We start from the raw sequence: 25,042 nt of genomic DNA on the forward strand, positions 1-25,042 counted from the left end.
TCATTCAAGTGTAAAGTATCAACTAATGTGCAAATTAGTGCAGCCAAGGGCAGCCCCCAAACCTTTCTACACAGACTTTCAGGCTGTCCCAGGTTGCAGTGGGAGTGTGACTTTCAAGGTTTTTTAAAAATGTATTTATAAAGAACTGCTTCAGTCTACAAGTTCTCTAAGCCAAAAGAACTCATAATCTTCCAGGTTCTAGCCTGATGCCTTAACCACTATACCAAACTGTAAACACACAGTCATATGAAAATGAAATATTAACAATTTCATAACAACATGTGGCACATTCCCGACAATGGGGATCTAGAGATAAATATTTTTATCCTGAATGGGCCTTTTCAGTTTATTTCAATGGCCTTAAGAGCCAAGCACGGATAATAATTTTACCAACAGAATTAGACTGAACAAAGTGCATTCCTAATGCAATTAAAAGAAACGGAAACTACTAAACAGTACTATATATTCAAGTTGCAAAACTCTTTTCTCCTTATCAAAATGCCCAAGGAAATGAATCTTAAAACACCAGAAAGGAGTTAAAAGAATAGGGGGCTGTTTTCTGGAAGGAAAAGAAAAAGTATGAAGAAAAGGGTGAAGCAGCAAAACCTCACTCTACAATGAGATCAAGAGAAATCAAAGAAAAAGACAGGCAGAAATGCTAAAATTTCTCCTTTTCTTGAACAGGATGCTGTTGAAGTCACTTTAATTCCTTGTTTTAATTACTTCCCATTTTAAACTCCCATCATTCTTTTTTAGTGATTTGGGCAAAGATTTATTAAATAGTCAAAACGAAATAAGCAACAGCATTTAGACTTATGGTATATACCGCTTCATAGTGCTTTTACAGGCCTCTCTAGGCGGTTTACAGAGTCAGCATATTGCCTCCAACAATCTGGGTCCTCATTTTACCCACGTTGGAAGGATGGAAGGCTGAGTCAACCTTCAGGCTGGAGAGATTTGAACTGCCAAATTGCAGGCAGACGGCAGTCAACAGAAGTAGCCAGTCAACAGTACTGCACTCTAACCACTGTGCCACCAAGGTTCATAATGAAACATCCTCAAGCAAACAGCCAAGCTCAAAAAGCACCAAGGACTTTTACTTCAATCCTGAGCTAAAGATGTTCTCTTCTACTGCAACCTCATTTACGTGCAAAGTTTGAATATGTCCTTTTGAGGTCACTTCAAGGCACTTTACAAGGCAAAATGTAAGCAGTAATATAAAACGGGGAAATAAAAAGACAGCTCAGAAGTTTTAAAATAAATGCAGCACTTGACATTAAGGAATTAAAAATGGACATCCATGTCTTATCATTATCCAATTTCATCCTCCAAGTAGATTATCTATTCTACATGGAATTATGCACTAAGTTTTATTTTCAGTATTCTTTTTCCACAAATATTAATTTTCCCAAGACATATTATTGACAAGATAAACAAACTCTGGAACAATCTTGCAAGGAAATCAAAGCACAGTGCATTACTGCTAACAATGCTTCTACAAGATTTTATAAAATAAAAAATAGCAAGATCAGCTCACTCTGATTTATAACAGAGCAGAATTTAGTCTGTGCTAAAATTCATCTGATTCCCACTATGACTACCAAGCCAACAACAGCCCCATCTGACAGCTTCATCGCAAGCTTCCATTTACAATATTTATTTTATTTTTATTTTATTTTTATTTTATTAGTTTGTATGCCGCCCACTCTCTAGAGACTCAGGGCGGCTTACAAGTAAAAAAAGGGAAGGGGAAACATACAAAAAACAAAACAATATTAGAAGGTCCACAACATTCACAACTTAGGATGGGGCTGGACAGAATCAACAGCCCCAGGCCTGCCGGAACAGCCAGGTCTTAGTCGCTTTGCGGAAGGGCCAGAAGGGTAGTAAGGGTCCGGATCTCAATGGGGAGATCGTTCCATAGGGCCGGAGCAGCTACAGAGAAGGCCCTCCTCCGGGGAGTCGCCAGTCAACATTGACCGGCAGATGGAATCCGGAGGAGGCCTAGTCTGTGCAATCTTATGGGCCTCTGGGAGGTAATTGGCAAGAGGCAGTCTCTCAGGTTGATAATACTGTATCAACAATTCTCTCAAATCCAGAATTTGTTTACACCTGGCAACAGATAATTTCATATCGATTGATATAATGGAAGTATTATTGTAAACATCTTTACAATAAACTTGAAGATTGGGTTGAATCAGAATATAGGTTTGCCAAAGAGCAGGCTGATTTCAGAGAAAGGCATCTGATTATAGCTGATACTCTTACTTTATAACATCTAATGGAAAAATATACTGCTTAAAGGTGAATCCACATTATATGCCACTTTCAATGAATTTAAGTTTGCATTTGATTTTATCTCTAGATCAAGGATGTGGTGCAAACTTTAAAAATCTACCAAGATTGGCGCGTGCGATTGTTGATGAGTAAACTATATTAAAATTCTAGCTTAAAAGTCTGTTGTAATGTGCAGGGACATCACACTAGAGGAAACTTTATGCAAAGATGATTTAGGTAGAACTACATTATTTAATGTGTATATTAATTCTGTAGTGACTTGGTTAAACAGTTTCTCCTACCACCCTCCAGTACTAGCGAATAAACACACTGCAACACTTTTGTATGTGATTGACACAGTACTGTTGTCTTATATAGCCATTGGTTTAAAAGGATCTCTATGCATGTTGGCTGAATGCTGTCAAGATGAAACATTGGAAATGAATTATACCAAAGCTGGGATCTTTCTGTTTGCTTGGCAACTCAAGGGACAACTGATAGAGCAAGTTAAAATCTTAAAATACTGGGTGATAGTATATAACCGTGATGGCGAATCTATGGCACATGTGCCAGAGGTGGCACACAGAGCCCCCTCTGTGGGCGTGAGTGCCATCTCCAGCTGCTCTTCTAGTTTCTGGTGCATGCATGCGCACTGGCCAACTGGTCTTCGTGTATGCCGGAATGCCAGAAACCTGAAGACCATGTGCACCAGCTGGTTGGTCTTTGGGTTTCTGATGCTCTGGCGCACGCACACGTGCGTGGATTCTGGTTTGTGCACTCGGTGCTGAAAAGGTTCTCCATCACTGGTATACAAGATAAGATTACTTTATTGCCATTTTTTTTACTGTGAGCATACCTGCAGCACATTAAAAATGAAATTCTGTTGCCTGTTCTCAAAAGAGCAGTCCTCTAGTAAGCGTTGGGCCCATTATTATTATGCTGTCCCAAATGCTCCCAAATCAGGTATGCCCCTAAATCAGGTGATCTTGCCTTTATTCTGGAGAGGCACTATTTATACCAGCTGTCCTTAAAAAGTTTTCTCGGCAGAGATTTAGTTGCACAGTTTTTATCTAGGTGTTTAGGATCATATAGCTGTTGTATCTCTCTCCTAAAATTTTAGGCATTATTTTTCAAGTAGTGTGAAGTGTCCTTTGAGACAACTAACATAGTGACCAGTATCTGGCTGTGTGTGGATTAGCAGGAGACCCTATACCATTCCAGACAAGTGGCTGTCTAGTCTCTTCTTAAAAGCCTCCAGTGATGGTACATCCACAACTTTGGAGACAGCCATTCACTGATTAATTGTTCTCACTGTCAGGAAATTTCTCCTTAGTTCCAGGTTAGATCTCTCTTTGATAAGTTTCCATCTGTTACTTCTTGTAATGCCCTCAGGTGCTTTGGAGAAAAGGTCAACCCTCTCTTCTGTGTGGCAGCCTCTCAAATACTGGAAGATTGCTATAAAGTCCCCCCTTGTTCTTCTCTTTATTAGACTAGACACACCCTGTTCATGCAACCGTTAATTGTATGTTTTCCCCTAATCATCTTTGCTGCTTTTCTCTGCACTCTTTCTGGAGTCACAACATCTTCTTTCCTTTCTTCATGATCAAAAGTGGACATAATATTCTAGGTGTGGTCTTACCATAGTATAAAGCAGTACTAACCCTTCAAGTGATCTTAATACTAAGATAAAGGTTCCCCTCGCACATATGAGCTAGTCATTTCCGACTCTAGGGGGCGGTGCTCATCTCCATTTCAAAGCTGAAGAGCCAGCACTGTCCAAAGACTTCTTTGGTCATTGTGGCCAGCATCACTAAATGTCGAAGGCGCACGGAACGCTGTTACCTTCCCACCAAAGGTGGATCCTATTTTTCTACTTGCATTTTTACATGCTTTCAGACTGCTAGGTTGGCAGAAGCTGGGACAAATAACAGGAGCTCACTCCATTACACAGTGCTACAGATTCAAACCGCCTAACTGCCGACCTTTCTGATCAATAAGCTCAGCATCTTAGCTACTGAGCCACCATGTCCCTTTATGATCTTGATACTATCCTTATTTTATTTTTTGCAGAGTTACTTATTTAAGAGGAGTGGTTATATAAATTATCTAAAGTAAATAAATATGTTGTTTTAAAGTGTACTCCCCTCTCAGTCATGTTATGTGGGCGACAATGTAAATTGATTGAATGAACAAATTTTGTTTTATCATGACATCAAATGCACCCATGTAAAGTGGCCTAACACTTTCCCATTCATGAATGATCGTAGAGCTGATCCACACTTTACAGGAAAGATTATTCTTTTCCATCAACCATTATAATCACAGTGAATTCAATCTGACAGACCCCGTCTTTGCATTATCACAAGTGTTCTTTGAATACTGCCCAAGACACTAATGGCATCTACAATGCTGAAGGAAATTCAAAATCGAATAAGTCTACATTTCCCATCCGCTAAATAGGCTATTCATTCAAGTGCAAGGGGGAAGAAATAGTTTCCTTGGCTGAGACATGAAAAGATTAATATCAATATAGGAGCATATTTTTCCACCCAAATACTTCCGATTTTAAACAACATCAAAGTTCAGAGATGCTCTCAGTCTTTCAGGCTCCTAGATCTGCTGTAAAACTTATTTTGATATACAGGGCTGACCCCCAGGGAACAAAAAAGTCAAGGTTTTGTTTGGCAAAGTTAAAATAAACTAGAAAAGGAAACTAAAACCAGCTTCCCTTCTAACATTATTGTCTGGGCTAAATGCTTCCTGCTGGTCTGGCCAATTTGCTTATAGCTCCATCCTCTGGCTAAACTCAGAGGCAGCCTGGATCTCTGTTTGACATCACTGAGAAGTCTCAGGCTTGAAATATGCCACAGAATCACATCTGATTCTCTCTTAAAAGTAGCCCTGAAGCACATTAACTCCTCCTGCTTGAAGAAAGCTATTTTTACTGTGATAAATCACAACAATAAACTGCTCTATTTCAGAAAAAAAGATGAAAAATTATCCTCTTTTCAGGATTATTAGTCTTTTATATATTTCACTGTTTTGAGTTAGTTATAAAAGCAATAAAGATGCCATAAAAACCAAATAAATACATTTGTTTTGGTTACCAATCGTATGTGGTGGGATTCAATTTTTTTTAGTACCAGTTCTGTGGGCGTGGCATGGTGGGCATAGCATGGCTTGGTGGGTGTGGCATGGCAGGCTGTCTCAATTTCCTCCCCACTCCAGGGGAAGGATGCTGCAAAATCCCCATTTCCTCCTGATCAGCTGGAACTCAATAGGCAGAGAATAAATGGGGGCGGGGCCAGTCAGAGGTGGTATTTACCGGTTCTCCGAACTACTCAAAATTTCCGCTACCAGTTCTCCAGAACTGGTCAGAACCTGCTGAATACCGCCTCTGTATCATACGGTATTTTATTATTTTACTTTTTTAAAAAATTTATGGTGACTAAATTATCAAGATGCCAGAAGCCCAGGTTGTTAATTAACAGAAATCATCAAGCATAGAGTAATATTCAAAGGTGAGAAACATCTGCCTTTCCAGCTGGTGCTGATCTATCTTTGTGCATAGCCAATGAAGGTGTAGTCTAGCGGAAGTTGTAATCCAGCAACACCTGGAAAGCTCTAGATTTCCCACTCTTGAATTGGTTGTAACAATACAGTAGAAAGGTTGCATTTAAGGCATCACAGAAAATAGAGACCAAGGTGAGAAGGGGGTAAAGTACATACAAGTACTGTATTTTTCTGAGTATAAGACACACCAAGATTTTGAAGAGACAATTTTTTAAAAAAAGTTTTTGCATTCTGCAGATCTCCCAAAAACAGCCAAACGGGCACATTTTTTTTTGTCAAAAAAATGTCATGCATTGCCTTTAGGAGGCTTGTAGAGTCTCCTGGGGGCTGGAAGGGCCAAAAATGAGCAAAGAATGGCCCATTTTTCATGAAAACGGCCCTGTTTTTTGCCAAAAAAGGGCATGCATAGCCTTTAGGAGGCTTATAGAGGTTTCCTGCGGGCTGGGGTGGGGGGACGGAAACGAGTAAAAAACTGCCTGTTTTTTGCTCATTTCTACCCTTCCCAGTCCCCAGGAGCATTCTAGTGGCTTTCTAAAGGCTATGCACAGCCATTTTTGCAAAGGGGCGGAGTTTTGGGAAGCCAAAAATGCTGTATTCAGTGTCTAAGATGCACCCAGATTTTCACCCTCTTTTCTGAGGGAAAAAGATGCGTCTTATACTCCAAAAAATACAGTAGTTGTTTTAAGTAAGTTGTTTTACCATTGAAAGATACAAAGGCACTTAAAAATGATTTATAACTGTTATTCACACTTATGACCATTATGATCCCTATGGACAGATGATCAAAACTTGGACACTTGGCACCTGGCATGTATTTATGACAGTTGCAGTGCCTTGGGGTCACGTGCTCCTCTTTTGCAGCCTTCTGACAAGCGAAGTTGATGAAGAAGCCAGATTCACTTAACAACCCAGTTGCAAACTTAACAATTGCAGTGATTCACTTGCAACTATGACAAAGAAGGTCATACAAAGGAGGAAAACTCACTTAACTGTCTTGCTTAGCAACAGAAACTTTAGACTCAATTGTGTTCGTAAATTGGGGACTCCCTGCAATTCCAACAGAATAGATGTTGAAAGGAAGCATAATAGGGCAATTCTTTCTGCTTTGCTGGAGCTACAGACATGAAAAGGAGCCCTGCTCTAAAAGACTACAACACAACAGTTGTAAGACAAAATGTAAAAGGAAACAGAAAAAATTTGAAATCAAAGCAGGCAGTTTTTCTGAATGCACTCCATATTGAAAGCAACACTATCATCTTGAAATAAATCCAACCAGCAATATTCAATTATTAGAATAGAACAGGATTATTCTCCAAAGCACCGAAGGGCAAGACAAGAAACAATGATTGGAAACTAATCAAAGAGAGAAGCAACCTAGAACTAAGGAGAAATTTCCTAACAGTAAGGACAATTAATCAGTGGAACAGCTTGCCTCCAGAGATCGGGGGGCCACTGGAAGAAGAGTCTAGACTCTAGACAGTCACTTATCTGGAATAGTGTAGGTTCTCCTGTTTGAGCAGGGGGCTGGACTGGAAGACCTCCAAGGTCCTGTCCAGCTCATTCATTCTATTCTATTCTAGGACAGAGTGGAGTGTTAACCATCTCCTTCAAAATATTAATCACAATTAAATACCAAAATATATTTTGAATGATATTTGCTAACAAAGTATTCACCACCTCTTTTGAAACGTCTGTTCTTAATCGCTCAAAAATTATATGAAGTGCATTCTACTTAATGCCTGCTCTGCAACAGAATTCACATGCAAAACTTTAGGTCAGGAGCATCCAACCTTGGCCACGTACTAGCTGGGTAATTCTGGGAGTTGAAGTCCACAAGCTTAAAAGCAGTGGTGGGATTCATTTTTTTTTACTACTGGTTCTGTGGGTGTGGCTTGGCTTGGTAGGTGTGGCAGGGGAAAGATACTGTAAAATCTCCATTCCCTCCCCACTCCAGGGGAAGGTTACTGCAAAATCCCCATTTCCTCCTGATCAGCTGGGACTTAGGAGACAGAGAATAGATGAGGGCGGGGCCAGTCAGAGGTGGTATTTACCGGTTCTCTGAACTACTCAAAATTTCCGCTACCGGTTCTCCAGAACTGGTTAGAACCTGCTGAATACCACCTCTGCTTAAAAGTGGCCAAGGTTGGACACCTCTTGTTTTAACGGGTTTGATTTCAGTGAATCTCATACCATCGGAAAGCCAACCATTATTTCTCATTAAGGGCAAACAGATTTCAGACACTTTGATCAAAATTCCAGTAATTCAAGCAATATTAAAACAAAATCTGTTTACCTCTGCAGGCTGCTTTGAGGGTGGAATGGACGGCAAGGGCTTCTTCAGTTCTTCACATTTTCTCTTTTTACATATCCGGTGGCTAGTTTTGCGTTTCCTACAGCAGCTACACTCTTCACAGTTAGTTTTCCGCAGACAAGGCTCACAAACTCCACAGCGCCTTCTTTTTTTCTTTTCCACCACAGGTTGCAAAGAGGCAAGGCACCCACCAGTTGGAGATTCAAAAGATGGGGGCTCGGATGCCCCCACTGTGTTGGGGTCACATTTCCTGGGGTCCTGGGGACAGAGTGTGATTTTTCCATCTCTTCCCAGCTGTAACAAGGGATCGGATTGCCTTGAAATAGACTTGTCAGACGGCACCGTCCTTGGCTCTTTCCCCTCTCCTGCACCCAAGGGCAGCCTTGCATTAGGGGACTGTGAAAAAACTTCATTACACACTTCCCTGCTGACTGGGCTAGTGGTGTTTCTATCTGGATTAAAGGGTGCAGAGGCTGGATCTGAACTGAATGTTTCTGCAGCAATCCGTTCCAGAGTCCGTTCCAGGTCATCCAAGGTGAAATTACTCAAAGAAATGCTAGAAATCTGTTCACAGACGGACTGTTCGTTTGGTTGCTGGTTGCTATAGCAGGGAGAAGAATCAAGTGTTTGGTTGCTTGGCACCAGCGTCAGATCCACTGGTATAGTGGCGTCTCCTGCAAGGTCTGGTTCTTTTAAGCATCCTTCTGATCCACAGGCACACTGCAAATACTTCTCTTCTGCAAAAGGAGGCTCAGCATCTGGTTTGTTCAGGGGTTCCGGCAGAGCACACGGGTCATCCAGATGCAATTTTGAGATCAGTTCAGAGGTAATCAAAACGGCAGCATCGGATTCATAGGGATGTAGCACCATATCGTGTCCAGTTTTGGAATGAGATTCCAGAGAAGTCTCTGGACTTTTATTCTGCAACGTCAGTTCTTGATCTGAGGAAAGGCTCAACATGGAAAAGGAATGTGAACAGAAATGTTCTGGGGGGACAGGAGGTAAATTCAGGTTACTCGTCACATATGGTTCTACGGACGTCCCCAATTCATCTTCCTGTACCCTTAAAGTAGTGTCAAAGTCAAGGTGTAATTGGTGGATTAGAGGCTCAGACAAAATTTCATTTGAGGTATTAGTAAACAAATCTTCTAGGGCCTGCTCACGGGAAACAAATTCTTCACATCTGTGTTCTTCTTCAAGTATTCCTGAATTACAAGTATCGGTCACACCATTATTAGAAAAAGAAATTTTTGAGGGGTGCATTATCCCTCTTTTTTTGGCTTGATTATCATCTACAGAGGACCAGCCTGCTTCCTGAGAACATGGGGCCTTGTCTCCTTTGGGAGAAGGTAATTCACTATTCAAGTTTAAATCTCGTGCAAAAGCTCTTGTAGTCTGTTCAACGTCTTTCCTTTCTAGTGCAGAGGAAATTTCTGATCTGGCTTTCTGTTTTTTTCTTGGGCCACTCTTTTTGGCTTTTGAGATTGTCGATGCTTGAAACAGCCTATGGGAAAACGGTTTCCTGCGAAGAGTCATGGAAAATCCACCGCAGCTCAAAGGAGGCTGGTTGTGGAAGATAACATTATCCGTTAATTCCAGGTTCATCCAAGAAGTTCCAGAAAAGGCTTTGGTTACACTGCTCCGGAGAAATCGGCATGGCGAACTTAATGGAGGTTTACGTCTTTGGGATTTTTTCTTGCCATCGTTCTGGTCTTCTATTAATTTTCTACAGCCTGTAGGACACTCTTTCTTTGAGGACTCTTTCTTGGCATCTTTTATTCCTTGACAAGATTTCTTTTTAACAGGACTCGGTTTCTTTTTGCTTATCTCCTCTTTTTTAATTAATCGTGAAGATCTGGCATCCCGGGCCATTTCTATCAAACTCTAGATGTGTCACTGGAATTAAGAGTTCATGGAGTCTTGCAAATGTTCCTCATTTCAGGAGAAGCCTGCACATTTGTCAGGACATTCTCTGTGTAGTACAGAGCTGAAATAGAAAGAAAGAAAGAACAATAAAAGTATTGGGAAGAATTTTAGGTTTCAAGTAAAAGCTTTAGAACATTCATGTCACTTTTTATAATCTCTGTAGCTTTAACATCGAATTTGCAAGATGCATCAAAAGCTGCACAGGCTGAGAATTAAGAGGAAAAGGGATACAGCTAGCAGCTTGCTTAAGGCACGGAAGGGGTGGGGGAATGGAGTAAGACAATCCTGTTCATAGTTCCAATTTGTTTAGCTCTATGCTATGGAATAATATTAAAAGTATAGCACATGTTTTTTGGCAGCAAAGTCTGGGTGAAATAGATTTTCTTTCATCTGAAGGTAGTGCTTTATTTTTTTTATAGTATTGTATATAATGCTTTACTTTTTGAAGGCTTGTATTTCCCCCAAGTCTTAAAGTATTGCTGGAGGACAAACAAAACAGAAGGTTGAAGGGTACTGAATCCACTGAACACCAATATAAATGGAAAAGCAAAGCTTCCTCCCCCACTTTAAACTGACAAGCACTGAACAATGAAGCAAACATGAAGAGTTGGACATCCCCTTTCTCTTAAGATTTTCAAAGCAGTCTTGGCAAGTTTTAGAGATAAGTAATTGGAAGCCCCAAAACCTTTTGAAATAGGAAGCACTGCTAACTTCTACACCCACATGCTTTGCTTAATGGCATACCCACTATTTATTTTCCCCTACTATGCCAAGAGGGCAGTGCAGAAGATCTGCAGAATTTACAGAAATGGGTATCCAAAGGTAGCTCCTTGCCAAAGGAGATTTTCTATCTCTTCACTATCTCTATCGAAGAGCCAAGGTGGCGCAGTGGTTAGGGTGCAGTACTGCAGGCCACTTCAGCTGTTATCTGCAGTTCAGTGGTTCTAAACTCACCAGCTCAAGGTTGACTCAGCCTTCCATCCTTCCGAGGTGGGTGAAATGAGGACCCAGACTGTGGGGGCGATATGCTGACTCTGTAAACCGCTTAGAGAGGGCTGAAAGCCTTATGAAGCGGTATATAAGTCTAACTGCTATTGCTATTGTTCTTCTCCTGGGCCTGGGACAATACACAGTGCTTACTATCTGTTAGTAAATATCCATCTCTGTTTAGAGATCCTTGGCTTATTCAAAATGTTCATTTCCTTGCCAGGTGTGAGTGACCAGGACTGGGCCCAACCATTTAAACCCCAAAGGCAAAACATTTGGACTGTAGCTTTCACTGTCATCAGACTTCTGCTTATCTCCATTTTAAGAACTTGCAGAGCAGAATTTCATTCATTTGCCCAGAAAGGGCGTTGGTACTTACCTGATACGCCTCTTCTCATAGTGGGGGGAGGAGTATCCAGAATGGGTTTGACCTTATCCTCTCGTGATTGGTTTGAGTCAGATAAGCTCTTTGGGCTCCGCCCCCTGGAGGTGAGCCTGCCCAGTTTTATGACGAAGAGCTCTCTCCGACTCGTTGCATCATTCACTCCAGACTCTTGATTCAGTTTTTTGCTTTTATTGTCTTCAACATCAATAATTAAATAACAATATAAACAATGAACATAACACTTAGTTGTACAAACCTAGTAAGGGAGGGACTGGATACTCCTCCCCCCACTATGAGAAGAGGCGTATCAGGTAAGTACCAACGCCCTTTCTCCATAGTGAGGGGGGAGGAGTATCCAGAATGGGACGTACCAAAGCCTGCACGTCCCTAGGGAGGGAGATCCCTGAGGCCATATGTCCCCCACTCAGGCCTGTTGAGGCACGGGTCCTGCCCTGTGAACCGCCTGCAACACCCTGCGGCCGAACGAGGCCTCTGCCGAGGCAAAGGAGTCCAACTTATAGTTCCTAACAAAGAGAGAGGGGGAAGCCCACGTGGCTGCCCTGCAGATTTCGGCCAGGGATGGCCCAGGCCGTGGATGTGGCTGCACTCCGTGTGGAGTGGGCTGTGATATGATTTGGTGTCTGTAGCCCCTGCGATTGGTAAGCAGTGGCAATGCAGGTTCGCAACCACCTGCCGATAGTGGTGGAAGTTACCTTATTACCCAGGGATCCTGGTTGGAAGGAGACAAACAGGGCTTCGGATTTCCTGTTTGGCCTGGTTCTCCTGAGGTAAATCCTCAGAGCCCTCCTAACGTCCAGAGTGTGCCACTTCCTCTCCAATGGGTGAGAAGGGTCTGGACAGAAGTTGGGCAAAATCAGTTCCTGGGCTCGATGGAAGCAGGAGCACACCTTGGGAATGAAGGATGGATCCAGCCGTAACACCACCCTATCTTGGTGGAAGACACAGAGATCCTCCCTGGTGGACAGCGCCTGCAGTTCGGATATCCGCCTGGCGGAAGTGATGGCCACCAGGAAAGCCACCTTCAGGGTCAGGAACTTAAGGGAAACTGTTTGTAATGGCTCAAATGGGGCGCCCGTTAGAGCGTCCAAAACCCTGTGTAAATCCCAGGAAGGGTACCTGTGTACCGTAGGTGGTCTGAGGTTGGAGGCCCCCTTAAGGAATTGCCTGACCATGGGGTGGTGCGTCAGGCTCTGGTTTCTGCCACACAGGAGAACTAATGAGATGGCTGAGACCTGTCTCCTAATTGTGTTAGGCGCTAACCCTCTATCCAGGCCCGCCTGGAGGAAGTCCAGAACCTGAGGCACCGTAGCCTGGATGGGGGTGAACCCCCGGGAGTTGCACCAAGAGTCAAAGGCCCGCCACGTGGAGCCATAGATGCGCTCTGTGGAGGGCCTGCGGGCGGCCTGGATAGTCCTTATCACCCTGGGGGAGAAGAGGTCTTTCCTCAGGATGCTCCGCTCAACCGCCAAGCGGTCAACTGGAGCCATTGAGGATCCGGGTGCTCCAGCGCCCCCTGGCTGAGGGATATCCTCTCCTGGGGAATTCTCCAGGGCCTCTCCACCGACAGAGACTGGAGATCTGCAAACCAAGGCCTCCGGGGCCAATGAGGAGCCAACAGAACCACTTCCGCCCCCTCCTGAAGGATCTTCCGTATGACCCTGGGAATCAGGGGCAAGGGAGGAAAGGCATACAAAAGACCCCTGGGCCATGAGCTCCGCAGAGCGTCCGTCCCCTCCGCCCCCCGTGTCCGGTACCTGGAGAAGAACCTCGGGAGCTGAGTGTTGAGGGGAGTGGCGAACAGATCGACTTCCGGGCGCCCGAAGCGCTCGGCCACCTCCTCGAATATTGCAGTCTGTAGCCTCCACTCTGAGTTGTCCACCTCGGCCCGGCTGAGCCAGTCGGCCCTGGTGTTGTCCACCCCCGCTATGTGTTCTGCCCTCAAAGACCGGAGGTTCCTTTCGGCCCACTGACCCAGACGTTTGGCCTCCTTCATGAGGGCCCTTGATCTTGTCCCCCCCTGTCTGTTTATGTGAGCCTTGGTGGTGATATTGTCTGTGAGGACTAATATGTGCTGGCCCCTGACCGAGTTCTGGAACCGTAACAGAGCCAGGCGGACCGCCCTGAGCTCCAACCAGTTTATGTTGTGAGTCCCTTCCGCCTGAGTCCACTCTCCTTGCGCCATCTGAGCCAGCAGATGGGCACCCCACCCACTCAGACTGGCGTCCGTCGTTACCGTCAAGCGGTCTGGTGTCCAGAAGGTTTCGCCCTTTGTGATCGCTGGGGATGTCCACCAAGCCAGGGAGCGGGAGACGTCTAGCGGGAGAAGTACCTTGGTCTGCGAACAGCTCGTGCGCCTTCGCTGGAATGGCAAGAGGAACCATTGGAGATCTCTGGTGTGGAGGCGAGCCCACGGGACGATGCCAATGGCAGAGACCATGGTGCCTAGTAGTTTAGACAGAGTGGCTAGGGACACCTTGCGCTTCCTGGCTATCGAGGAGGCTAGCTGTCTAAGCGCTATCTGTCTGTCGGGTGACAGGAAGACCATGCCCGCCTGGGTGTCTATTCTGGCTCCTAGGTGAATCAGACTAGTAGAGGGGTGGAGGTGACTCTTGGCTAGGTTCACTGTAAACCCATGGTCCCTCAGGACTGTCATGGTGATGTCTAGGTCTCGCAGAGCGCCCCTAAAGGAGGATGACTGCAGGAGCAGATCATCCAGGTAACATTGGATGCGCACCGGGACCTGTCTCAGGTGCGCTGCCAGCGCTGCCATTACCTTTGTGAATACCCTCGGGGCCGAAGACAGCCCGAAGGGGAGGGCCCGGTACTGATAGTGGTGACCCATGTAGCAGAACCTGAGATACCTACGGTGATCCTGGGCAATGGGGATGTGCAGATAGGCCTCAGTGAGGTCTATAGAAGTGAGAAAGTCTCCTTGTCTAACCCCCTCCAAGATAGAGTGTAGGGAGTGCATCTTGAACCTCCTATAGCGAATGGAACGGTTCAGGCGTTTCAAGTCAAGGATCGCTCTCCAGCCCCCAGAGGCCTTGGGAATGACGAACAGGATGGAATAGTGCCCCTGACCCTGTTGCTCTGGAGGCACTGGCTGGATCGCCCTGATCTCCAACAGGTGTTGGATGGCTTCCTGCATCAGCAGCCTCCGGGTCGGGTTCTTAGAAACCGGACAAATCCGGAAGAAGCTCGGGGGACTGGAAAGAAATTCGAGTGAAAGGCCATGCCTGATGGTCTTCTGCACCCATCTGTCAGAGGAGGTGAGGTCCCAGCGGTCAGCGAAATGCGCTAAGCACCCCCCAATGGGGAGAACGCTGGGCCTAGCTTTAATATTTGCGGAAGGAGCGCCCCCCTCCGCCTCCTCCGCCCCCTCGAAAGGGCCGCTTCTGTTGCCTGCCTCTTTGCTGTCTGTCTGGGTACCTCTGTCTAGCAGGGAATCCCCCTTGATACTGCCTGCCTCCTGAGAAACCTGCCTCTGACCCCCTAAGGAAGTCCTGACCCCGAAAGAAGGAACCAGAGTCCTGACCCCGGGAGTAGGAGCGTCTGGGGTATGGAGTTGACCTGAAGCTGCCTTTCTTCTGGGCAGTGGCGAGGACCTTCCTCTTGTCCTTGTTCTCAACCAGGAACCGGTCCAGAGCCGAGCCAAAGAGGGAATCCCCTGTGAAGGGGGCTGAAGCCAGGCGCCACTTGTGACGAACCTCCACCTGCCACTGTCGAAGCCACAGCAGCCTGAGTGATGCCACCGACGATGCGATCGCCCTGGAAGCAAATCTGGCTGCAGCCAGGGTGGCATCCGATGAGAACTGGATGGCCGCTGCCAGCCTGTTGATGTCCTGATGTGACCGGGCATCTGCTATGGGGGTGCGTTGCTGTAGCTCCTGCAGCCACAGCAAGGAAGATCTGATGATGAAAGAGGCTGTGGTGGATGCTTTCACAGCCCAGGCCGCTGCTAAATGGCCCCTCTGCAAGGTGAGGTCTGCCTTCTTGTCTTCCGCCTTCAAGGCATCCTCTGGCTCCCCAGGCATGTTGGTGGATGTATGAAGAGCCACGATTGGATCATCTATGGTGGGCTGTGCAAGTAGCTTAGCCAGCTCTTGGTCCACATTAAAGAACATCCTGTCTGAAGAGGAGGGTGAGGGGCCCTTTGTAGGAGATGCCCATTGGCGCCTTATCAAGCCTAGGAAGGTCTTGGGCGTAGGAACAGTGTCTGCCTCGATGGCCTGCTCATCAAAGATGTTCTCTGCTGAGAGGCCCTGGCGTTGGGGTGTGGCCTCCGCTGCTCTGTTGCCTAGCTTGACCGTTGCCTTGGCCTTGAAGAGCAGGGACTCAAACAGTGAGGGCTGGAACAACCCAGTGAATGTGGGTTTAGGAGGAGGCATGCCTTCATCCTCTGATAGCTTGAGTTCTCTGAGCTCGCCTTCCTCACTTTCATTGTCACTGTCCTCCTGGGATGAATCTGAGGAGCTGTGAATCTCTTCCTCCTGGGCCTCTGGGAATTCAGGAGCCCTGGGGGTGGGGGGGAGGGGGGCCCCCTGAGGCTGTGGCTGCTGGAATGCTGCAGCCATGCATTGCTGAAAAGCCTGCATCATTAATTCTTGGAAGTTGGGGGCCCCTGTGGGAGGCGCTGGGTTGGGGCTGAAGCCCCCCTGAGCAGGGGGGGGCTGCCCAAAAGGGGAAAGCCAGTAGGCAAGGCTGCCCCCACAGTAGGGGTGATAGGGGATTGCCACCCCTGAGTGGAGCCCCAAAGCCCCGAGGTGTCTATAGGGATCCTTGTTGGCAGGGCTGGATTCTCCCCTGAGCCTCCGCTGGATAAGGGAGTGCCTGGATTTTCCCCCCCTTTGCCTGGGGCGTTCTGATGGCTGGCTGCTTGGTTGCAAAGCCTCTCTAAAGCCTTATGCCTCCTCCGCTCGTATTTAGAGGGCTTGCGGGGCTTGTGACCCCTCCCTTCCTCTGGATCTGCCCTGGGGGAAAGGTGCTTGGTTTTGCATTTAGCCTTTCCTCTCCCCCCCCCCTCCTCGGGCAGTCTCTGGGGAAGCCACTGACCTGGGTGCTTGTTCTTCTGCCCCTCTGGTGGGGCTGCAGTCCCTGCTTGCAACTGCCTGGGACTCTCCTTCCTGGTAGTTGCTGGGCGCCGCCATCTTGGACCACGTGGGTCCTCCCGGCTTCAAAATGGCGCCGACCGGCTTGCAAAGGGGCGCGAAATTTAAAAGTGCCTGAAGCGAGGCTTGAGCTCCTGAGAGCTTGCCACGTGCACTCCCAGCCGGATTCTCTTCCTCCTGCCTCTCCTCCGATGCCGCTGTGGCCAGGAACAGCTTCTTCGGCTTCCTCACGATCCTCTGGCCACGTGGAGGCAGCACGGGCGCTCCAGGGCGTTTGAAAGCCCTGGTTCGTCGCTCAACCCTTGAGGGGAGCAACGGAGCGCTCCAGCGACTTACAAGCCTCAGCGGTTGGGGCTGCCTGCTAGAGGCTTTTGCCCGTCCTCCTGGTTAGGGCTGCCTGCTAGAGGCTTCTGCCCTTTCTCCTGCTGCCCGGCCAAGCTCCTCACTGAGAGTCTTCGGATCTCCTCAGTGTCCAGGGCAGCCTGCCGCCCCAGGGGGGCTAGTGGCAGTCCCAATCCTGCAGGAGGAGGCTGTGTGTGAAGCAGGGAGGCAAAACTCGACGGGTCCAAATGAATTTTCCTTTAGATCCTAGTAAATTCCTGGAGCTCTCGAATGAGCAACTTCTCACGATCGTTTTGAGTCAGAAAACTGGGCAGGCTCACCTCCAGGGGGCGGAGCCCAAAGAGCTTATCTGACTCAAACCAATCACGAGAGGATAAGGTCAAACCCATTCTGGATACTCCTCCCCCCTCACTATGGAGAACACTGAAACATGTGGATCAGCTCTCTTGATTGGGACAGAGAATACTGGTTGGTTGCAACCTCATCTGACTTTCATATAAAGACGTCTCTGGGCCTGACTTGGAAAATCCCTTCATAAAGATAATGTTTTTCTTGATGGTACAACCACCAGTGGCTTTGAAGGGGAGGAGTGCAAAATTATGTGCTAATGAGGAAAAAAAAATCAAAGGGGTAAGCAAATTTATGGTCCGTTAAAAAAAAATATGGAAGTACTGAGAGCACACCTTGGTTACCTTTACAAAATGGTTGCTGGAGATAGCATTGCCTGCTCACAAAATGGCCGTCATTATGAATGCAGTCAACTACAAATCATCAATTAATCCAAAAGCAAACAATTGCAAAATTGTTCTCCTTTAACCTCAAGGATGCTTTTTAACCCCTACTTTTTTCTCCTTTTCTTGAGCAATAAAGTAAATAAAAATAAATAAAAATAAATAAATATAGAGTGAAATCACGTTCCCCTCATTTTATACTTCCTGTCATGTCTATGTGAGGTCCTGAGGAATTCTTGCCAATAAAGTTGCCCGTCTTTTGCTTTGCAGATACCATATTGCTATATCATTATTTTGATCCATTTTTAAAATGTCAGGTTGGGTTCCAGATGTGCAGCTGCCAAGGGGAACCCTTTTGCCTCTCTCTGCTCTAAGAAAGAACACGAAAAGACCAGACACTATGTTTGACTCAGTTAGCTCTGCTGTTCGCCTCTAGAGTTGTTGGATACGAGATGGACAACTAAATTTCCTAAATAAATACATTCATCCAGCAAAAGCTACCATCTTCAACACAGTGTCTATCAGATGGATGTTCCCTTAACTCCCCTAATTTGGCATACAACAATTTCATATCTCACAAATGAAGGCAAATATACATGTCCCAAGATAATGCTGCAGGATCCAATCTAGGTCAGTCACAGGAACCAGGGGTTCAGTTTTCCGAACTTTCAGCTCGTGCTGGAGCCCATCCTCAGGGAACTTCTCTCTAGCGGAGTGTGTTAGCACTTCTCTCTAGCACACAATCTGTCAGAGAGGTTCCCGAGGATGGGCTCCAGCACAAATTCGAAAGAAGACTAAACCTCTGGTCCCAGATTGGATCAGGGGTAAAATTCAGCAGGTTCTGACAGGCTCTGAAATACCAGTAGCGGAAATTTTGAATAGTTTGGAGAACCGGGAAATACCACATCTGGCTGGCCCCAGAGTGGGGTGGGAATGGACATTTTGCAATATCCTTCCCCCTGCCACGCCACCAAGCCATGCCCACAGAACCGGTAGTAAAAAAAAATGGATTTCATCACTGGATTGATCCTGCAGTTTTATATCTAGTAGCCCACAAGGATCATCAAACTTCCAATTATTTTACATCTTTTACATGGCTTGACATCTGTTGCACGAGAACCTCAAAATGTTCCTGAAATGAGATTTCATGCAGCTATAGCCCTATAGCAAATGCCCTATGGATAACTGATAAACATCAATACCATATTGACAACTGATAAACCTATCAAGATGAAAGCTGGCTTCCTGTCTAACTGGAATGTTCCAGGGCTATTTAAATTTGTTTTGGAATTTGGCGGTTGCTTATAAAGTTGTGGTTTGTATGGACTGCCTTTACATCTGTGCTCCTAGTACAGGGGTCTCCAAACTTAGCAACTTTAATATTTGTGGACTTCAAGTCCCAGAATTCCTCAGACTGGAATTCTCAGAATTCTGGCTGAGGAATTCTGGGACTTGAAGTCCACAAGTCTCCTGTTCTAGAACATTGGCCCCCAACCTTTAGGACACCAGGGACCAATTCCATGAAAAAAGTTTTTCCGTGGACTGGGAGTGCATGGTTTTGTGTGCTGCCTGCATCCCACAGATGGGACTTCATTTGTTTGCACAGCTGGGGGTTGGGGACTCCAGTCCTAAAATATCTATAGGGAGAATCAGTTTCCCTTCTAGGTCCAAACTGCTCTGAGCTTTTGCATGGACCTTCTATACAGTGCCAGAGAGGTCCAGACTCCACTCATATGGGAGCAAATGCAACTTTTCTCTATCTCGTATGAGATAGGATGGTTTGTATTGGTAGCACACTGTTTCTTCAAGAGGACAGGCTTAACACTGGGCTAAAGGCTGACTAGGGAATATTTCTGGTCTTAGGGCAGCTGCCAGTCAAAACCTAAGCCTCAGCTAAGTGGAGCAATGATTCATACAGGACACAGCATTGCCAACAAAGATCTGAACTTATTGGCTACACTTTCTATGTTATAATGCATACATGATCCAATAAATTCAAACAAAAATATTTATTCATCAGAGAACCAGTTGGATCCAGTAGTTAAAGCTCCAGAGTAGAAACTGGGAGACTATGTGTTCTAGTCCTGCCTAGAGCATGAAAATAGAGGGAAATAAGGGGAAAGAATATTTGTTCACAATCCTGAATTCTAAAATTCATTATTCTAAAAATAATGAAGGCAGAATAAAAAGTCTAAAATAAAAAATAACTAATATCCAATTAATTCAGTGAGGCTTTCTCCCAAATATAACTCCGGCCTATCTATCTATCTATCTATCTATCTATCTATCTATCTATCTATCTATCTATCTATCTATCTATCTATCTATCTATCTATCATCTATCTTTCTTTCTTTCTTTCTTTTTCTTTCATTCATTCATTCATTCTTTACACTTTTCAGGCAAAAAGCTGAAAAATGCCTTTCATTTAAATTGTTTACAAAATAAAAGCAAGTAGTAGAGGGAAAACATAGAGGCAGTGGAAAAGAAATGTGGGGATTAAAAGACAACACCATTTTTTTCCTTGCAGGCCTTCAAAAATGCTTAAGGGAAAATGGTTTCTACGTGCCCTAAGGTACTTAGAAAAATTAAACACAGCATGAATAGAAATAAGAATTGGATGCCAAAAGATATAGGCAACCCAAGAATGGGAGAATTGATTCTGCAAACCAGATGAAGAAATGATCGGTGTAATTATCACATTACTACTTCTATACTCATGGTTTTTCTACTGGCCAGATCAATAATCCAACTGGGAACCACTTAGAGAACACTAAACATCATCCCTGAAAAAGATAACAAACATCTTTATCATTATTCTCAAGAAATATGTATCCACATGCTCAAGGGGCCACCAAGAATTAACTTGACTTGGGTCTTTCCATTTTTTTCTTCTTCCAAAAAGTCTAGAAAGATTTCCTTTGTGCTCAGTCCAGCCAAGACAAGTTGTTTATATATTTTAACACCTTGATGAGGCCCCTGCAAGTACTATGTGGATTTTAAACTGGCATTAACCTCTGCTGGAAACCTTAAGTGTACATGAGATCCAATAGATTGGACTACAGCCAATAAAACCATTTTTGAGGAATCCTTGGTGCTCTCTTAAGCTTGGCTGGGAATCCTGGCTGGGCAAGCTACTGTATATAAACGGAGAACAAAGCCCTCCCTGGTGGAAAGGCTGCAAACAAACAACAGGCTCAAAGAGCACCAGAAACTCCACAGTTCAACCCTAAGCTACCTATATCTTCTATTAAAACCATTCTTTTCTGGGAAATATGACAAATGCACCATATGTTGCTTCAAGACTCAGATGATACCCTCCGGTTGCTTCCAAAGGGCTTTAATTCAGTCTTCTGTGAAAAGTCACAGAATAATGCACTTTTGCTTATTAATGCTTTTGGTGGCAAAAGATGACTTTATCTGGATTTGTTCTAACATTCCATGCACAAGGCAGCACCACTGCACAATAAAAATGCTATCTACAAGCAGGCACATATTCTGTAAAGGTTCTGAGGAGAGTGACCTGTTGTCACTAAATAAGTGGAAACACACAACACACAAACGCATTTTCATAAAGGTGTCTCAGCTACAACTTGCTGCTGATTCTTAAAGGAAGAGAAAGTCTCTAAACGGTATTTTAAGTCATGCCAATTGTACCTTTTATTTGCTTTTACAGTTTGACAATTGCACATCAGCATTCTTAGAAATGACTCGCAGATTCTTTGACAAATGTCTGTTACAGGTAATCCTGGACTTACAACCACAATAGAGCCCCAAATTTCTATTGATAAGCAAGGCAGTTGTTGAATTTTATCCCAATTTACTACCTTTTTGGCTACAGTTGCTAAGCAAATCATTGTTGTTAAGTGAATCATGCAATTGTTAATCGAATCTGGCTTTCCCCCCATTTGCTTATCCAAAGCCGGCAGGGAAGTTTTCGAATAGTGATCACATGACCCCAGGGAGAGTGGAACTGTCATTAATACCTGCCAGGTGCCAAGTGGCCAAATTTTGATCATGTGACCATGGGGATGCTGCAACAGTTGTAAGTATGAAAAGCAATCATCAGTCATTTTTTAAAGTCCTGTTGTAATTTCAAACAGTCACTAAGCAAATTGTTGTAAATTGAGGAATACTTCTATTGGAACAATCCACCCCTCATCTTCCACAATGGATTTGTTCCGAAATACTTAAGAAAAACTTCACACGTCCAGCCAAATACCAACACTAACGGTACCCACTGATAAAAGAGGGAGACCTTTTGAATTGCTCACTTTATTCAAATGTGCAATCTGAAGGGTAATCTCCAGAAATGTTATTGGCCATGCAGCCAGATGATCTATTTCAACATTCAACTAGCTGCAGGTCAGGAAGCATTCAGAATATTTATGACATTACCAAATTACAAGTTATTCCAGATTGGACACCCCTCATGGCACATTGCATGCAGGAATGCTGGCATGCACATTTTCATCACGGTGCAATCAGCCTTTATGTTAAAGGAAGGCAACTTTTTTTTGAAACTGTAATGCGCAAGAGGGAGCCATACGCTAGAGAGAACTGTGATCGACCGCTGTTCCTCTGCACATTTGCTTAAGTGCTCAAGGATATGTACATCCATCTGTCACTCCTCTTTGCTGGTTGATGAAGATGCAGTTGTGGCCAAATCATCGTTGCAGTTTAATGAAACATTTGTGCATCACAACAAGAAAGGCACATTTTGAAAAGTCGAGACCCCCTTCATGGGTCTCAAAAGCCAACTTTTGCCCTTTGAAGTTGCTCTCCCTCAACACTGCTACTGAATAAATCAGGATGGCATGCGTCCCCATGCCATGCAGACTTGTATTTCTGCTGGATTCTTCCAAACTGATTATCGCAAATCAATGGCTTGAAAGCGGCTTGCCTATCCTAGCCTCTGTCCCCGTGTTCAGAGGATCAAGAAAGAGGCCTTTTCTCCGCTTCAGAAAGTTCTCTACTCACTTCCTACCGCTTGCAAGACGAAGCCGCGACAGCGTTTAGGGAAGCAGAATTACAGTGAAAACCTTATGACATGGCCACATGGTCTGCAAGGGGCAGAAGGAACAAGGGCTAAAGGGGGAGAGGCAAGGCTGCCTGTCCTTCCAAACTGCTGCCTAGAATGTTGGTGAAGATTCTCCATCATCCCCAGTAGAGTTGACTGGAAGTTGAGTCATGGCAACTGGGCTTCTTTTTATTTGGGGTTTTTTGAAGCGTTGGGTTCGAAGAAGCTTCTTCAGTCTCAAGCAAGCGGGATCCTCCTAGCCAACTTGTTCCAGGCTGAAGAAGCTACTTGGAGAAGACACTACTCAGAGATGAAGCTCCTTGGAGAAGAAGCTACTCAGGGAAGAAGCTCCTTGGACAAGAAGCAGCAGCAAGACATTTCAAAAGCAAAAAGGGCAAAACAAGTTTAGTTGCCTGTGTGACTCAACTTCCAAACTGCTGCCTAGCATGAGCCCCGCGGTTGCTCAACCGCAGAGAAAGAGAGAGATAGGACCTCCTTCCTCCAGAAGAAGCAAGTTATCAGCAATTGGGGAGGGGGGGGGGAGGACGGAAAGAGAAGACCAATCCAGGCCTCGATTCTCATTTCAAGCAGATGGCTCCCTGCAGGGAAGAAAGGAGGAGGTGGGGTGGGGGTAGCATCTCCAGGATTTAGTAGCCCAAAAAGTGGCCGAGAGTCACGTCCTCGAAGGGGCTGAATAGCCAGTCAACAAGTTACATTCCATTTTAACTGCTTGACCATGCAAGAGAATGAGCCACGATGGGGCGTGGAAAAAAAACCCACCCCAGACCTTATTTCACTCTATGCCTCTTCAAACACCCCCCCCCAAAAAAAACCCCACACCCTTCCTTTCTCTCCCCCCCTCCAAGCTTCTGTTTAAAGCGAAGTTTAGAAGATGCCGTTTTAACTTTCGCAAAATCGAAAGCTTCGGAAAAGAAAAGTAAAAAGAAGAGGGGCGAGCGGGGCTGCTGATCCGTCCTTTTAAATCGTTCTCTCTTTGTATGGAGATTTAAAAAACGACTTTGCCTGCCCACGGCGGGTTTTTTCTTCCAGGCTTGGCTTCGGTCGCTTTAAAAGGCAAATTTGGCAAATTCTTGGATGCTTTTAAAAACGAAAAACCAGAAGAGAGGGAAGGAGAGGAAGATGGGGAGGGTAGGAAGAGGAGGAGAGAGGGCATGAAGGGGAAGAGGTAGAGAGGAGTAGGGGGGAGGAAAGGGAAGAAGGAAAGGGAAAGAAGAGGGGGAAAGAAGAGAGGAGGGAGGGAGGGAGAAAAGGAAAGTAGGGGGGAGGTACAACAAAATAGGTGTATGGGACAGTAAGCAAAGCAATCCCGATTATATATTTTAATTTTTATATGGAAAATTTAATGTTAAATGTGATAAGACTAATAAATAAGAGAATGCATACTTGTAAATGTGTTTATGAGACTAAAAATAAAAACTTTTTTTAAAAAAACACGAATATTTTAGATTGGGCCCTAATTTTCCCCCAAACGTGCCAACGATCCGCCTTCCTTCCTTCCTTCCTTCCCTGATCATCAGCCGAAAAGTTTGTTGGCAGCGTGGAAAGTTTTTGCTGCAGAAAAAGCGATCCTGGTTTGGGGGGGGGGGCGAGGAAAGGGTCTCTTTGAACCACCCCAAAACCTCGCTAACCAGTTTCAACGTGCGAAAAGGGCTTCGGCACCCCCTCTCCTCCTCCCCCCGCAGGATCGGCTCCCCCCCGGGGCTCGATCCGCTGATACGTACCAGTTTGGCTGCCTTTTCAGGAAGAGCCTACGAGGCATGCATGGCTTTGCAATCCGCCAGCGCAGAAAAGCAAGGGAACTTCCATGGCTCCTCCAGCCGGCTTGTATTTTGCGGACAGGAGAGGGGGAGGAGGGGAGGGGGGGAGAGAAAAAGTCCTCCAAGGTAAAGAGAAGCCCACCCACCCCCCGACCCCGAGCCCTGGGCAAAGAAAACGTGCTCTCCCAGCAGAGATCGCAACTTCCCCGGCCAGACCCGCTGGGAGGGAGGCTACTCCGCGCGGCGCTGCTGCGCTCTCTCCGGCCGGCCGAAGCCCTGGGGTGGAAAGTAAAACGCGAGCTGGATTCGCCACTGGAACGGGATCGCTTTACTTTCTCCTGGGGGGTGGGGGGGTGGGAGGGTGCGGTCAGCAAGCCATGATTCCGAAATGGATTACTAGCAGCGGATCACTTAAAAAGTTAGAGCCTTCCTTATGACAGAATCAGATTAACAGAGTTGGAAGGGAACCTGCAGATCCTCTAGTCCAACCCCCTGCCCAACCAGGAGACCCATCGGGGATGTGGTTCGATGTGGGTAATATTTTTCACTCCTCACCCCACTCCCCACCCGCGCTTGGATTTCCGT

At 45.6% G+C, this 25,042-nt stretch overlaps 1 protein-coding gene across 1 annotated transcript in view; it reads right to left on the bottom strand.

Moving 5' to 3' along the window:
• Nucleotides 1-24,663, bottom strand: part of LOC116518715 (methylcytosine dioxygenase TET1-like) — a 90,049-nt gene extending 65,386 nt beyond the window's left edge. Inside the window, exons 1-2 of the mRNA XM_032232231.1 lie at nucleotides 24,422-24,663; nucleotides 8,144-10,148 (exon numbers count right to left, since the gene is read on the bottom strand). Of these exons, the coding sequence (XP_032088122.1) occupies nucleotides 8,144-10,033 (1,890 nt within the window). The 5' untranslated portion in view covers nucleotides 10,034-10,148; nucleotides 24,422-24,663. The remainder of the gene's footprint in view (nucleotides 1-8,143; nucleotides 10,149-24,421) is intronic.
• Nucleotides 24,664-25,042: the final 379 nt, after the last annotated feature.

Source organism: Thamnophis elegans, chromosome 15 (genome assembly GCF_009769535.1).
Source record: "Thamnophis elegans isolate rThaEle1 chromosome 15, rThaEle1.pri, whole genome shotgun sequence".
Lineage (NCBI taxonomy): Eukaryota > Metazoa > Chordata > Lepidosauria > Squamata > Colubridae > Thamnophis > Thamnophis elegans.